This window comes from Caretta caretta, chromosome 24 (assembly GCF_965140235.1).
Source record: "Caretta caretta isolate rCarCar2 chromosome 24, rCarCar1.hap1, whole genome shotgun sequence".
NCBI lineage: Eukaryota > Metazoa > Chordata > Testudines > Cheloniidae > Caretta > Caretta caretta.
Genome location: NC_134229.1, coordinates 6,823,123 through 6,839,545, shown reverse-complemented (window position 1 = coordinate 6,839,545; position 16,423 = coordinate 6,823,123). Strand labels below are relative to the sequence as shown.

Sequence of the window (16,423 nt, the reverse complement as noted above, 5' to 3'; positions counted from 1 at the left end):
GGGGTGCGTGGTACTGCAAGCTTAACAGATAAAATCCCTACTTTATTAGACAGTTGCACGTGCAGTTAGAGGACACAGCACACAGCTGGGAGTCAGGACTTCAGGGTTTTATTCCCAGGTCTGCTGGCGACTCCCTGTGTCTCTCCAGGGCAAGTGTTGTTTGCTCCATTGGGAAGTGGGTATAATACCGATCTGCTATGGGGGCCACAGTGGTTATGTCTCACAAATCCCAACCAGCCAATTACAGCTGTTAAATTGAACTAGTGACTGTAACTGGATCAGTAAAGCAACAGGCAAATAAAACAAGCAATTTAGCACAGGGAGTCACTTAGTTACAACCTCCACCCAACCCCACTTCATCCACTGGGTCGGTCTCCAAGCAGCTCAGGCTCACAAGGCCTGAGGGATTTACGTCCCCAAATATCTCCTTTTGGCTCCTTCAGAATGCCCGGCCTCAATCTTGGCATCATAGCACACGGTCACCCTTGTTTTCAAGGCTTCATGCACCACCACCATAAAGTGCTTTGAGATCTGCAGATCCCAGGAGGTACAGCAGCCCCAGGCAGGCAGCGAGCCTGCCCTAGAAGTCAGGGCTACGTTGCTGTGCAGGAAGTTGATCCCAATGCACGAGGCCGAGAACACACACTATCAGACTAGCAGCTCCAGCACAGCAGGGCAACACATTTGCTGGAGGGAGCAGCAGGGGCTTGCTGCCCAGATGAAGCCCCAGACAGAGGAGTCTGGCATTGGCTGTTCTTGTCCCTGTGTCCAGAGACAATCAGGTCTTGGCCGCTTCCAAACGGTGCTCAACAGATTTTTTTTAAAAACCACCCCAGCAAAGGCAGCTAAGGAGGAACCCAGAATGCATATGAAAACAGTATCAACACAGCTCATCCTGACATTACTCCTCCGCCTACGCTACCCCTGCAGTAGCTTCAGTGAAAGCACGAGCAGCCTTACAAATTAATTGGGGACGTCTAGTCACACTTAACATCATGACCCAGAAGAGGCAGATCAGAGTGAGGCTGCTTAGCTCTGCAGTTGATACCAACTTGGGAGAAGACATGAGGACTGAATTACTTTGACGGTGTCAACCATCTTTCAAACCGTCCACTGCTCCCCCTTCTCTATCGCAACCAACCTAAGCTGATTGAAAGTGAATACCCGGCCTGGCTGAGTCAACCCTCACCTACCTATCATCTCATCTGCTATGGAGCTGTTAACGTTCACCTCCTATCAGCATCTGGTGCCGGCCTCCACTGCCCACTTGTTAAATTTTCACACAAGCAAGGAGGGAGCTCCCCCTAAACATCTGCCTTCAAATCCCTCCTTCTACAAACTCTCCTTTGCCCTGGTGCCTGCTAAAACCTTCACAGCAGTTCGGCTGCTGGTGTGCAGAGACCGCTGCTTAGTGTCACTGACCAAGATGGTCTCATTGGTTAGTTGTACTCCCCTGTCTGAGGGTCTCCACCCATTGGTGGAGAAGGACCTTGCCCGTTTTATGAGAAATGTTTGGAAACCTGGTAGTATTCTTATTCTGAAGAGGGCAAATCCTCATTTGAGTGGAGTCCAGGTCACAGAAACCATCCCAGCTGGCACACCAGAGCACAGATCTAGCTAACCCAGTAAGCTGAACAGCTGCATAGCAATGCCATTGTCAGACAAGAGTATGGCGGAATCAAGCCCCTGACAAGCATTTTAAGAGGAAGGATGGTCTTGTGGGTAAGGTACTGGGCTGGGACACTTGGGATCGCAGCCCTGCTACAGACTCTCTCTGACCTTAGGCAAGTCACTTCATCTCCCTCTGACTCAGTTCCCCGCCTGTAAAACAGCGATAATAATCCTTCCTTTCTCCCAGCCTGTGTGTATCTTGTCTATTTAGACTGTGAGCCCTTTGGGGAACTGACCGTCTCTGACTACATGTATGTACAGCACCTAACACAGTGGGGCTCTGATCTCAGCTGGACCCTCTATGAGCTACTGTAATACAAATAATGAGCTTTTGGCGAGCTGTCGCTAGCATGACTCACGCAGTAGTGTCGATGGGCCTGCACGTGTATGGCAAATAGGAGGAGAATGACATTTAAACGGCAGGAAAAGGAGAGTTGGAAGCGAAAGATTAAGTGGAATTGCTTGGAACCCTGCTCGATGATTTACAGAGATTCCCCCCCCCTCCTTGCTGCTAATTTGGACCAGGAGCTTCTCCTCCCCCACAAGAGCATAATATTTATTACGGAAAGACTCATACACTGAGAAGCCTTTAAAAATTCTTTGCCGTTCAAGCGGTTGCCTCCCTTTGATGGTGAAATACAAATGTTTCATCCTGACCTTTTGCTGAACTCGCATCAATCACTGTAACGCCGTCCGCTGAAACCACACGTGGCAACACACTCTAGTCCAGTTTGCCCTGGGCTGGGTTTTAAGTGATTCCCTGACATGTATTATCAATGTTGTGAAGTTTAAGGTGGCTCCTCTCTCAGTGCCTTTGGAATTTTTCGGGATAGATTTTAAGGCCTGATTAATTTTCCATCAATCTATCTAAGGTACTTCTGTGGCCCCCCATGACCCTGGAACTTAAGTACCTCACAATCTAATATATTTATCCTCTATGGGAGAGCTGGACTATGATCCCCGTCAGAGAGAATGTGAGGCGTGCTTATAATTCCTGCACTAGGTCTGATTGAGTGTAGGGGCCGCCGGGGCTTGCGGGCCAAGTACATCCCTAGCTCTCAGATGGGACTGGACTTGGGGTGGCTAGCTTGTCCCGCCACCCCACCGACACTTCTATTTTCAATGCGTTAGCTCGATCAGAACTAGCATGCGTATGTCTCCTTGGGCTGGGAATCACCCACAGCTTAAAGTGACTTGCCCCAGGTCAGACAGGAGCAGAGAAATGAATGCAAGTCTCCTGAGTCCCAGGCTAGTAGCGTAATCACCAGGCCATCTGTACACTGAGCCCTGGATTTCCAGTGCTCCAGCACCTTAAACTCACTGGGGTACTTTCTCCCCCATCAATGCCTGCAGCCAGACCATCTAGTGCTCTCAGCCAGCCTCATGAGGCAAGGTGGGCCTGGAACAGGAGACCAGGCAAGTGGTGCAGCAGGAAGCAGTGCATGCATCTCCAGGGGGCGCTCCGCCCCGAGCCAGTGCTGCTGACCCTCATGCCACAGTGGCACTGGGAGAAAAATACACGGCCACCTTCTGACCTCATCTAGGAGCAAGCGGCAGGTCGGTTTACATTGCCCACTTGGTCCTTGGCCTTTCTGCTGACATGGCCAGCTGTGCTAGTGGGTTTTGCCAAGAGGACTCCTGTCTCTTTGGAAGCAGTACAAGACCAAGTTAGGCCAACTTTCAGCATCTATTGCCCAGCCCCCCCCCCCACACCGCAAAAATAATCAATCAAGCACTGAATTATTTTGTACTTTAAGAAAGGTGAAAATAACCCCCAGCTTTTATCTGGCACGTCTAACTGTAGTTCTCAAAGCGCTTTTACAGATAGGGAAACTGAGGCACGGGATGGGTCCTACTCAAGGTCACCCAGCAGGCCAGTGGCTGAGCTGGGAATAGAACCCAGGTCTCCTGAGACACAGGCCAAATTCTGTGTGGACTAGGCTACACTGTCTCCCGCTGATAAAGAGAGACAAGAGTTGTATTTCTAAACAATCCCAAGGGGCTGCAACAAGATGCTGGCATTCTGGGTACACCTAACTGTCCAGTGAGACTCAGCTAATCTCATGCCCCTGTGCTATAGCCCTCCAATGGACCCCGATGGCTCATGACAATCTGTGGGAGGCTCCACAATGCAGCCATTATTTAATATTGCGCCCAGAGGTTCCAGTTGGGATCACCTTGCTAGGCGCTGTACTAACCCCAGGGAAGACCTGCTCTGAAAAGCTTAGGGCAGAATATGGTTTGGCATCTCTGCCATTGCCTTTTGGGGTTTGTTTATTTTGCTGAAGTTATAAGAACTCCCTATGTTTACTCAGTCAGTTACGGGGTTAGGCTGGTGCTATGGTGCGGGGTGGGGAAGAGATGGAAAGTTGTTTTTTGTCCAGCTTAGCTATATTTTGTTTTGGATCTAGGCATTTCTGACAATCTTATTCATTGGGAAATTAAACCCTGCTCCCATTCCCTGAGGAAATCCCTTAGCACCGTGACGTCCCCAAGGGCAGATTCTTGCACTCTATGCCGCACCCCTGGAGATGAGCCCTTTTAGGGCCATCTCATTGGCAACCAGCACGTTTAATGGCAGAGGGTTAAACGAAGCTAGAGGCACTGGCTGGCTCAAGGGGCCCTTTGCCCCACCTTGCTGGCTCCAATCAAGCGTCTGGAAATGGTTATTGCTGTTTGGTGGCCTGTGTGAAATGAATTGGTGGGTCTCACTTCAGGGCCACTGGGCAAATGCCCACGTCAAAGAGAACAGAACTGGCCCCTTTGGCAGGCTGAGCAGAGAGGCCAAGGAGACTGAAGTCCCATCTCAGCCTAGAGCAATCCCTCCAGGGCCAGGCTGGAGCATTTCCTAGGAGGAGAATTCCATTTCTTGACATTCCTAGGAGCAAGCTTGCGTTTCTGCTGCCTTCATCCCCATCCTGGGACAATCAGATGCTTTTCCCTTTCCAGCAGCCCCTTCCACAAGCCCCACAATCCACTGCTGGATTTTTAAAGGAGCATCTGGCATGAGGCAGAGATTTCCTGGCACGTAGACAAACAACACATCTCTTGTGTGCCCATAATTCTTTTATCACTCAGAAATAAAGTGGTTAATGGCCTCGGCTGTCAAGCTGGCGTGGAATCTGGACGCCTTTCCGTTCTGAAATATGTTTTCACTTGTATCAGCTGGATCGCAAAGCCCTATGGTGGGGCTAAGGAAGGAAGCGAGAGCTGTGCTGGGTGTACCTCCCAGAGCCAGAGAAATTAACGAGCATTATTGGACACACTTCCTCCCCTCCCACTTGCTCAATGTAGCTGAACCTCAGTCCCGAAGTCCACTTCCCTTCTGCTCTAAATGAGTTTGCAGTTTTAATTTAACCCAGCCTGCCCTGCAACAGCCACCCGATTTGTTGAAAATTATTAGCTCACAAAATGTGGCAGCTGCTGATAAAAGCTGGCAGGATCCGGTGTGCGAGGGGGGTGAGGATTGTTGCAACACTCTGCATATAAAGTGCCTTCCCCAGAGGGTCGCCGAGCGCTTCGCTGTGCCAACCCACCGGGGCTCATCAACAGGGAGTGAACCTAGGATAGTCAGCATCAGAAGCACAGGTGTCTACCTTTGGAGCCAAAGGAATAACTCTAAGCTTGCAGCAATGGCAGGCTCTTATCCTCTAAGCAGATTGTTCATTAGAAGTGGCTTGAACACCCTGAACCAGTATATTACAGAAGCAGAAACTCTGATTTACAGATAAGGAAACTAAGGTACAGAGGGTTAAGTAACTGGTCCAAGAGCTGGGACTAGAAACCAGGTCTCCAGCCTTCCAGTCCTGTGCCTTAAACCACAAGGCCATGACTTCCTCTCAGAGGTCATTAAATCATTGGAACCTATAGCTGCCTTTAATGGCCATATTGACAATGGACCAGCTCAGCCCTAAAAGGGCAGCCACATTCTTTTTCAGTAAGGACTACTAGCCAGCTTATTAGCCACACTGGGCGAGGTCAGGTTCTCACCAGAAAGAACAACCGGCTCAGGAGGGCAAGTTAGCCATACTTTTTTAACTTGCTAGCAAGAATACTGTGGGAGACCATATCAAAAGCTTTGCTAAAGTCAAGATATATCATGTCCACCACTTTCTCCATATCCAGTTATCTCGTCATAGAAGGCAATCAGGTCGGTCAGGCATGACTTGCCCTTGGTCAAATTGAGACAGATGTTAAGCGACTTGCCTATGGTCAAACAGCAAACCAGTAGCAGAACTGGGAAATAGAGATCAAGTTTCAGTTCCTTGCTTCACCTCTAGAGAGTGCTGGTGTCTTGAGGCAACTGGAAGGAATCAAACTGACAAACAAGCTAATACTCTTAAAGCAGAGCTACAGAGCAATTCCATGCATGCAGTTGTCTGAAGGCAAAGGGAAAAATATAGGGGGAGATTTCCAGAAACGCTCCAGGACTTAATTCTGCTGTTCTTACTTTTACCATCGATAGGGCAAGATCGAGTGCTATGGAATCCCCTCCACATCATATAGTTATTAAACAAAACGTTATGATGTTTCCTGAGCATATTGGACACGGGTATTAACTATCCCTTATTTACCCCAAAGGGGTTCTCCTGTCCCCAGCCTGCCCCCTCCGTACCTGTCCCGGAGCGTGCTGGGACCCAGGTAGGGGTACTGGCCATCCTTAAGTTTTCCTTTGATGAGCTGATCTAGAGTCTCATGCAGGAAGGGCTGATGCTGCGTATACACGTTCTCAACGCCCTGCGATACAGAGAGAAAGTGCTTTTAATTCAAGGCAGGAAGCGGAGAGAGCGGGCCAGCAAAACCATGATCCAGAACGACCAGCATCCAGCGGACGCAGCGATTGTTGGTACAGATCAACTGCCTTGTGCCCTTGCAGTGTGCTGAGCGCACAAATACTCCAACCTCTGAAAGCCAGGAAACAAGGTGTACACCGGCCCCACCCCGCAACCTTAGCTCCATGCCCAGAGCTGGCAAGAGTCACTGGAGATTGCTTAGTAAAGGGCAGCCCTGGCTGAAATAAACACAAGCTGACAGGAGGAATGACTATAGGTGCATTGCAGGTGGTGCCTGGTGTCCCTTGGCATTGCCCTCTCATCCACCTGCATGCGCTCCGTGTTAGGGACAGCTCTGTCGCATGGTGCTGGCTCTCATGCGACTGCCTCACGGCAACGCTACACAGAGCCCCTCGGGTCCCTTGCACGCCCCCTGTCCTTGTCTGGGCTTTGCCAGGGAACACGCGGCAGAGATCTTAATACCTTCAGGCCTTTGAGGAACTGCTTGGTAATGGCGACGGCATCCTTGGGGCTGAAGAGATCGCTGCCCCGGACCCGCTTCCCACCGTATTCCACAACCGCTGACACCAGCTGTCCAGAGAGAGAGGAGACCGGAGACCAATTAACATGAGGAACTAGCTTCAGGAAAGCTTATGTGGATTTAGCATTGATGAAGGTGCTGGAGCGATGCCCAAGGAGCCAAAAGGGACTCCAGCTAGCCCCAACCTGATACACAGGTGAGGTGCAGGCCAAGTGTCCCCTGTATGCTCCCAGCAACATATTCCTGGCGCTGCCTTGGAGAGGTGCCTTCAGAGGGTTGAGAGGGGGAGTTTAATTTCCATGGTCTATTCAAACTGCAACTTCTCTGCCAAATGGGGACCCACCCCGCAACCAAGCCTCTCTTGGTGTTGGGTCTGAGACCAGTAAAAATTAAACATAGAACACCGCAGCAGTGAACTAAATAGGCCATGGGGCCAGAACTCCTAAGTGAGTGGAGGGGTTAGCAAATCCAGCCTACCCACATGAGAGTTCATACAGCACCTAACACAAGGGAGCCCAGTCCTGGATCAGGGCCCTAGGCACTACTGTAATAAATAAGAACAGCAGGGACAGGGATTTTGAATTGGGTTTTAGTTGTTCAAAATGAGCGGTTTACTTAGGAGGTGGGAGTGGAGGGAGGACCTGGGACATGGGCCAAGGAGGATGATGCCAGTCTATAGCTCCAGTCTCACAGCGGCTCTCAAAGCGCTTTGCAGACGTCAACCAAGGCCATTTGAGGTATTTCAAAAGGAATACAGACTAAACACGGCTGTTACTCTAATACCAGGATTGTCCTTCAGAAATTTCCTTCTAATTACAAGACTTTTGTCACCTCAGTATCTGATCGCCCATCTGAGCCAGGGTAAGAGTCGCCTCGGGTGGGGAGAAGTCAGCAGTATCCAGAGAGATGGGGACAAACTCCAGAAGCGGATGTGTTCTCCCAGATCATTAACTGTATATTTTATAGTAATGCCCAGAGGCCCCAGTCGGGCTCAGTGCTGTACAATGTGAGAGGCAGATACGGTACCTGCCCCAGGAAAGCTCACAAGTAACAAAGGATGGAGGAGAGCTACACAGACCACATCCCATAATAATTCAGATATTAGCTCCCACCCGGGGACAGCTCCATTGATTTCAGTGAAGCTAGGACCATTGATACTTGCTGAGGATATGCCCCCTTGTGTTTTCCTATCCGCTGCCCACTTGTCCCAGTTCTGGAAGGATGGGTTAACAGCTGCAGCTACCTTCCGATACTTCTCGGAAACCCCTTTGTTCTTGAGGTCCATCATCAGCCCGGGCAGGCTGTTGCTGCTGTGTCGCTCATAGTGCAGGGCGTAGAGCATCACCAGCCGCGTGGCATCGAACTCTGTCACCTTGGGGTTCTGCAGGAGCCGCCGCACGTTCTGCAACGATAGAAAGGGCCCCCCCCAAACACAGCGTTCAAAGGCTGGGGTTTTCTTGGCCCTGCGCATTAGACCGGCTTTTCTAGAGCCGTTGTGTAAATCACGTCTCAAACCTGCCACGTAGGGACAAAAGAGCCGCGTGTGTAGAAGGCAAAGTCTCAGGCAGTCTTTGGGCAGGAGGAAGCATGCAGCAGGGAGAGGAGGAGAAAGTGAAAGGGCATCAGAAGTACGCAACGGGAAGAGAAGACAGGGATGAAGTGAAGCACAAAAGGAAAGAGTTTTTGCACCAGAAGCAACAAAAATTTACTGCCATCACGTTTCCAACATTACAGTCTCATGCAATCCATCGCTTTAGCTGCTACAGGGACAGGATGTCATTGCAAACAGGAGGGGAGGCGTCCACTAGGGAGTCTGCCTAAGGGCTTGTCTACACTACAAAATTCAGTCAACCTAACTTACGTCGGCAGACAGCCATGGCAGTAATGACATTGCCGGTGCGTGTGTACGCTTTGCTCCTGGCGAGTCCTCACCAGGAGTGCTAATATCGATTGTACCGTCGGCATGGGGCCTTGTGGGAAGGCTCCTGAAAGCTGGTAACAGTCAGTGTAAGCAACGCACCATGTGTACGGACACTGCTCTGTCCTAAGTACGTTGACCGTGACTCGCCGCCCCTTGTGGAGGTGGGATTACTAAGTCACCGTAGCTGGGCAGTCACGGCGGCAGGAGGGAAATTGAAGTGCAGACACTTCAATAGTTAGGTTGATGTAAGATGCCTTGCCCTGTCCTAACTCCGTAAACAACATAGGCCAGGCTTAAGATGTGACCCAGGTTATAAAGAGTTTCACTACCCCTGCTGTATCCCACTAGTCCCCAAACTGTGGGGCATGCCCCCCCCAAGGGGGGGGGCGCAGAGGAACATTCAGGGGGCACAGCAGGGCCTGGGGCAGCCCCCATGGGAGGGTGGGACGTGCCACTCAGCCCTGCTCTGCCCCCAGCTCTGCTCCGGCTCTGCTCCTGGCCCTGCCCCCAGCCACAGCTCCAGCCTCAGGCCCCACTCCCAGCCGTGACGGCAGCTCTGCTCCCAGCCCTGGCCCTGACCATGGCTCCCAGGGGGGCACAGAGATTCCGTCATGGGTAAAAGGGGGGGGGGGGAGAGAACCACTGCATTAGCTACCTAGGGGTTGGAGATGGGCAATTATATTGTGTGTAAACTGGCCTTTGACCAGGATCTACCAGCCTAATGTTATTCCCTCCTGTTACAAGAAACAGCACCGTTACTTCTCTCCCCCACCCCAACATACATCCCCTCGTCAGCATGCACGGACTCTGCAAAGTTGTACAGTTGAGATAATGGCGCAAACAGCGCAGCCAAGTTGGCAGATGCGTAAGGGAGCATGGGGAAGAAGTAACCTCTTAACTCTCTGCTTTGTGCCGGATGCCAGAGAAGAGGCGTCAAGGACTGAACGAGCCTGCAGGCCTCCCGTCAGGGGCAGATAACTGCTGTAGGATCCTCTGGACAGTACAAATCTGCCACAGGTTCAAAAGAAAAGCCAGCCTGTGTCAGCTCAAAGGCACAGAAATGAAAGCGGCTCCGTCTTTGTGATGAACTAGAGAATGTGATCTCCGAGCGTTCTAGCCCTTGCTAAGGCACTATGGGATATCCCCCAGAATCCACTAGCGCAGACAGTCAGGCAAAGCAGACGCACAAATCTGGTTGAGTCGAATTGCGAACAGGTTCCCATCTATGGACACAAGTTGCTGTAACTGGATTAGGTGACAACCACGAAAACGTAGGGTGAAATCCTGGCCCCACTGAAGTCAATAGCAAAACTGCTGTTCATTTCCATGGGCTTTCACCCACAGCGTGGATCCTGCAGGGATGTTTGCTTGCGGATTTTGGATCCCTGGCTGAGTGCATAGTGACAACGTCCATATAAGAAAGTGGGCAGCAGATGAAACAGAAAAGCAATTGTCCACACAGGAGAAGATGGGATTCAAAACCTTCCAGGCAGTCGTCTCTTCTAAGACTCATGTACAATGTCGCACTTACTAAGAGACCAGGAAAGGAATAACTGAAACGTACTGTACTCCAGGGGCCTAGGGCACAAGTGAAATTATCCACTGCTGAAATGACATCAGAGAGAGAACAATTCCTTCTTTCTTTGGTGCAGTGGGTTATTCTTCATTGTTTCTGTGGCCTTTCCCCTATGCTACCAGTAGGAGACCATGACAGAGAACTGCCTGGGGCAACGCAGCTAAAGATATACTGATCACAGGCATTTCCATGTTTTAAAAAAAAAAAAAAAAAAAAAAAAAGCCAACTGCGTGGTTTGCATGTATTTATTTTCTAGCGGCTTCACGAAGGTCCAGTCAGGCACTGGCTGTACCATAGTCTCCTTTAGCCAAGTGGCCGCAGCACACTCCAGGAGAGTTTGTGCAGTGGAAGTTGGAGCAATACTCCAAAAGGTTTCTCAAGTGTGCAGTTCATAATGTAGCTGCCCCGTTGCTCGTAAAGGTGCATCTCGGTCCTTCCAGGATTAGGGCCAAGGGGGGATTCCATTAATGGTAGAACAGTAAGAGGGGAGACCTCTATTTTCACGAGTGGGCCTTGATTCCAAGTGCCACCTAGGCATAGATTTTCAAAGGTGCCAAACGCCTGCAGCTCCTGTTGTATCCCAGGGCTGAACAGTTCCAATGGGAGCCAAATGGCCCCATATGTCTGAAGACGGGCACCCAAACACTGAAGCATCCTTGATTAAAGGCCACTTAAAAAAAAAAAAGTCACAGCAGATCTTCCAAAGAGCATATCTGTTGTCAGAAAACATGGCACGTTCTTACTCCACGTTTGTGTGCACTCAGGCCCTAAGTTCTCAGTTACAATAAAGGCCATTCACACCCCTCTGACTGCATTGAGGTTTCTTACGGTAGGTGCACCTCAGCCTTTGCACTCACCTTCAATCCTCTTCATACTAAGTAAGTAAAACCCATTTATTCATGTTGGAATATTGGTGACATCATAGCAGAATATTCGGAAGCTTTCTCAACCTGTTGCTGGCTTCAAACACTCCCAGTGTGATCTGCCCACACACCATCTATCCACCTCCTCGCTGGTCATCCCATACTATGGTGGTCCACCACCATTCCTTCCATGCTAACTTTAAAGGTTATTTCCGTCTCTGGGCCTGATGTGACCAAAATACACTAGCTTGCGTCTGTTAATTTCCAAACAGCAGAATCAGCTTCTCTCCAATAATGCTTCTAATAAGCTTTCATCTTGTTCTGAGACCAGAAGATAAGCACAAGATACCACATCTCAAAGGCTTACATTTCTTCTTGCCAGCAGCAGTAATTTCCCCATAATTTCTGCCATGGCAGTATAAATGGATTTTAGTGCAAGTCCTTGTCTACACACAAAACATTACACCATTTTAACTGTACCGGTATAGTTAAAACAGTATGTTCCCCTAGCGGGGCCCCAGTTAGTTATAGTAGACCAATATAAATGTGCTTATACCAGTACAGATTACATGGGAATGGAATGGAAACCAGTTATCCTGCTATAAGGCACTTTTACTGTGGAGCTCTTTGCCAGAGGATGTTGTGAAGGCCAAGACACTAACAGGGTTCAAAAAAGAACTAAATACATTCATGGAGGACAGGTCCATCAATGGCTATTAGCCAGGATGGGCAGGGCTGGTGTCCCTAGCCTCTGTTTGCCAGAAGCTGGGAATGGGCAACAGGAGATAGATAACTTGGTGGTTCCCTGTTCTGTTCATTCCCTCTGGGGCACCTGGCACTGGCCACTGTCGGTAGACAGGATACTGGGCTAGATGGACCTTTGGTCTGATCCAGTATGGTCGTTATTATGTTCTTATACCCGTGTACCTACATCCACAGTATACTGGTACAGCCCTTAACTATCTTGGCCCTGGTCTACACTGGGGAGGTGGTGGGGGGGTGTCGACCTAAGATACGCAACTTAGTCGGCGTATCTTAGGTCGATTTACCTGGCCGTGAGGATGGCGACAAGTCGACCACTGCTGCTCCCCTGTCAACTCCGCTTCCGCCTCTTGTGAGCTGGAGTTCCAGAGTCAACAGGGAGAGCATTCGGGGATCGATTTATCGTGTCTAGATGAGACCTGCCGGGGAGTGGGGGGGGGGGGGAACAACTATACACACACTTCTAACCAAAGTAGTTATGCAGATACAAAAACGGTGTGTAGACAAGACAGAGGCGAGAATTGGGCTCTTAGCATCTGTTTTACAGCCCCATCATTGCTACCTAACAAGTTCTTACTCCCATTTCCCCTGCAGGGACTGATACCGCTACAAGAGTGGAAGATGGAGTCTCTTCTGCCTCTTCCATCACTGAGTGCATCACCAGCTAACAGGATTTATTTTGTATTTTTTGCTAGCACTACGTGCTAGGCACTTGCCAGAATCTCTGTTACTGCTGATGGGAGAGGCAGAAAGATGTCAGCAGCTGCACGTGGTGCTGGCAATGAGAATTCAAACACTGATTTATAGACAGTTTCTAGATCACATTTGCTCCATGAGACAGCATAAGCCAGGGACTCCAAGGGAGTGTTTTAGCAAGTCCCTTTTATGGCTAAGACTCCACATTAGTACATCCTTATCAGAACATAGCAAATGAACACAAATCGACCAGGTTCACAGCTGGATTAAATCTGCATAGACTTCAACCTTATGATGCTGGTTTACACCGGCCAACATGGCTATATTGGGCTCTGTAGGTGCACATCTGAGGGTCTGGCCTACAGATTAGACTATTTGGACAACTAATATCCTATAGCCACCCTCTTGGAGCACTGAGCAACACAGATTAGAAAGACATGCATTTCAAATTCTTTGCAAATGCTGATCGTTAATGCAATACTTTCCTACTGTGTGACAGCATTTATTACACTATATAGCTTTCATTTTAGTGGAATCTCTTTTTGAAAGTCATTTTCAGTACATAGATCAGCAGCATTTTAAAAATGATAAATATGGAGTCTGTGGCTGCATTCTTTGTGTGTCATAACACAGTCACCCTCGGGAAAAAAAAAAAAACCCAGCAGCATTGTTTAGTCAACAGCCTCAATGCATCATTATTGACGTACTGTCAGATTCTGGGGCAGGTCATGGAATTATATGAGCCATCAAGGGGTCAGAGCATCAGTCTCCACACTCAGCTGTCAAACAGAAGTCCCTTTTCAAGGTTTTCTGAGCCTTTTGCCAAAGAAATCCTTTATTTAAGCAGCTCCATACGGTTTTAAAAAAAAAAGTCAAACCCAAAATAAGGGCAGAGCTCAGAGGCAAGGGCTTCTCCCAAACACAGTCAGAGCACAGTTGGATTTCATGTTTTAGATTGTTGATTCTTTTCAGTTTCAAAGCTCTAAGGCCGTTTCGTTCTTTCAGCAACAGCCATAAGTGATGATGTTTGTTAATGCTACGTTACCAGTACTGTGTATACAAGGAAGAGCGGCAGAGACACTCGCAATATAGTTTTGCTCCATTTAGGTTGGTTTCAGATACAAATAAGAGGAATTGGGATTTCACAACATCTAACAGGAATACAAGTGCTTGGGATTTGTGTGCGTGTTAATGTTAATCATAGTGAGGTTCCTTCCAGCCGTACGTCAAGAGGTCATCTAGTCCAGCCCCATGTGCTGAGGCAGGACCGAGTAAACCGAGACCAGCCCTGACAGGGGTTGGTCGAACCTGTTTGTTAAAACCTGCAGTGATGGGGATTCCACGACCTCCCTTGGAAGCCTGTTCCTGGGCTGAATTAGCCTTGGAGATTTTTCCTCATATAATCTCAATTCCTAACCGAACTCTCCCTTGCTGCAGATTAAGCCCACTACTTCTTGTCCTCTCTTCAGTGGACATAGGGAATAATTGATCACCGTCTTCTTGATAAATCTTCGAATAGGGTAAGGACTGTTATCAGGTCTCCCTCAGTCTTCTCTTCTCAAGACTAAACATGTCTAGTTTTTTTTAATCCTTCTTCAGAGATCAATTTTTCTAAACCTTTTACCATTTCTGCTGCTCTCCTCTGGACTCTCTCCAGTTTGTCCACATCCCTTTTACACTGTGGCACCCAGAACTGGACACAGGACTCCAGCTGAGACTTCGCCAGTGCCAAGCAAAGTGGGACAATGACCTCCCGCAGCTTACATACAACACTCCCTCTAACACACCCTGGAATATTAGCCTTTTCCACAACAGCGTCACATTTTGGACTTATATTCAATTTGTGATGCACTATAATCCCCAGGTCCTTTTCAGCAATACTTACAACTAGCCAGATATTCCCCATTTGTAGCTGAGCATTTGATTTTCTCCCCCCCCCACCCCCCAAGTGTAGTATTTTGCACTTGTCTTTACTGAATTTCAGACCAATTCTCCAATTTGTTAATGAAAAGACGCTTGATTTTTTTTTCGGTCTTAAGTCATTTCCTTGTGGCTTTGGAAACCCAAACCGTATGCATGGGGCATTCATCAGATGACTAATTTTAAGTCAAGGCAACTGACAGTTCTCTCACCACCTGCTTTATGTGAACACAGCAAATTATACATGCCCTAGCTCACACAAGAGCTAAGTCAGACTTAGCACTTGGCTCAAAAGGAGCTCAGAAGCTACCCTCAGGGATTGAGAAATAACATTCTTGCCTCTAGCCTAGTAAATCTGATGTGGGACTCCCACTCCAAAAATATACATGCCCGATAAGGACGCTTGGGCATAGCTGCCACAGAGGGCAATAGAAATAGTTGGAGCTCTAGCAAAATCAACCCAAGTCCCCCAGCAAAGCACCCCATGAGCGTCTGTAAGCACCAAAGGTCCCACCATAGAGGGATGCTCAAATTTCATCCAACTGCTGGCTGCAGTGGCAGCTTGCCATGAGATGGGGGCTGCATATGATGAACGCACAGGCTAAGGACAGTTGTATTCCAGGGTCCTACTCTTCAGGCATTATTCAGACGCTTCCCAAATATAGCAACAGAGCATGTTCAGCTGATTGTGGCTTGCAAACTGTGACAACCATTTGTGTTAGTTATCATTACTCAAGATTCATACCTGTCTGAATTACATGGATGACTGTGGAGAAGCTAGTTCTACCATCCGAGGTCCCAGCCCCGTAGGCTCCATGTGCACAACTCCCACTGACGTTAGCACTAGTTCCACAAGCAGAAGGGCTGCAGGATCAACCCAGCTGGAAACGGATAAAGGAGGTTTGGCTTCTGGGCTTTGGGTTACCTGGTGAGCACTGGAGTGGTCATTCTGGCAGGCCAGTTCCTGCTCGACCTCCGACACCTCCAGCAGGTTCCGCTCACTGGCCAGCCGGGAGAGCTCCCCCACCACAGTCACGTGCTTCGATACCGTGCCCGACATCTTCTTGAACTGCGGGTAGTTCTCCACAAATGCCTGCAATGGGGAAATTGAAACTCAAACCTCTTGAAAATGGCAAGCAGAATATAGTGACCAAGACTTGCACTGGGTTTTCGTCAGTGCATTTCCACTGGCTTCAGTGGAGTTGCTCCTGATGTACACCGGCCCGAGTGAGATCAGTGCTGCAGGGCGGGTACTCCCGGTCTCCCCAGAGAACGTCTGCATGGTGTCCCCTGCAGGGGGAGCTCTGCAGCTTGAAGGAATCTTTACATGGAGCAGCTGCTCTCAGTGGCTCACTCTCTTGGCACCCAGAGGATTTCCTAGTGGAAATCCACCCAGGTGTGGCTGCTACTTCAATTCTTGAACCATGGCCCCCGTTGCATGGCGCATTGGAGGTGAGCGGCTGTGCTGAAGAGGATTTTATTGAGACAGGGAGGAGGGTGCAGGTGTGGTAGTTATTTGTGTTGCCCTAGTCCTTGACCAGGACCCTGCTGTGCGAGGGCTGTACAAACACAGCCCAAAAAGACGGCTTCCACTCCCAAGGAGCCTACATGCCACAGGAGACTGAGTCACCAGGATCAGGGCACGAAGCAGGGATGTAGTAAATGCTGGTGATCTGCAATGTCCTGCAGTGGATTGTTTCT

The 16,423-nt window shown here is 49.2% G+C and overlaps 1 protein-coding gene across 2 annotated transcripts in view; it reads right to left on the bottom strand.

Moving 5' to 3' along the window:
- The window catches only part of VPS45 (vacuolar protein sorting 45 homolog), a 53,886-nt gene that overhangs the window by 23,186 nt on the left and 14,277 nt on the right, over positions 1-16,423 (bottom strand). For both annotated transcript variants that reach the window (XR_007353595.2, XM_048827896.2), the window contains exons 10-13: positions 15,648-15,815; positions 8,228-8,386; positions 6,927-7,034; positions 6,287-6,408 (exon numbers count right to left, since the gene is read on the bottom strand). Coding sequence is in view for 1 of the 2 variants with exons in the window: in XM_048827896.2 (XP_048683853.1) it covers positions 6,287-6,408; positions 6,927-7,034; positions 8,228-8,386; positions 15,648-15,815 (557 nt within the window). In the remaining variant the exon portion in view is untranslated. The remainder of the gene's footprint in view (positions 1-6,286; positions 6,409-6,926; positions 7,035-8,227; positions 8,387-15,647; positions 15,816-16,423) is intronic.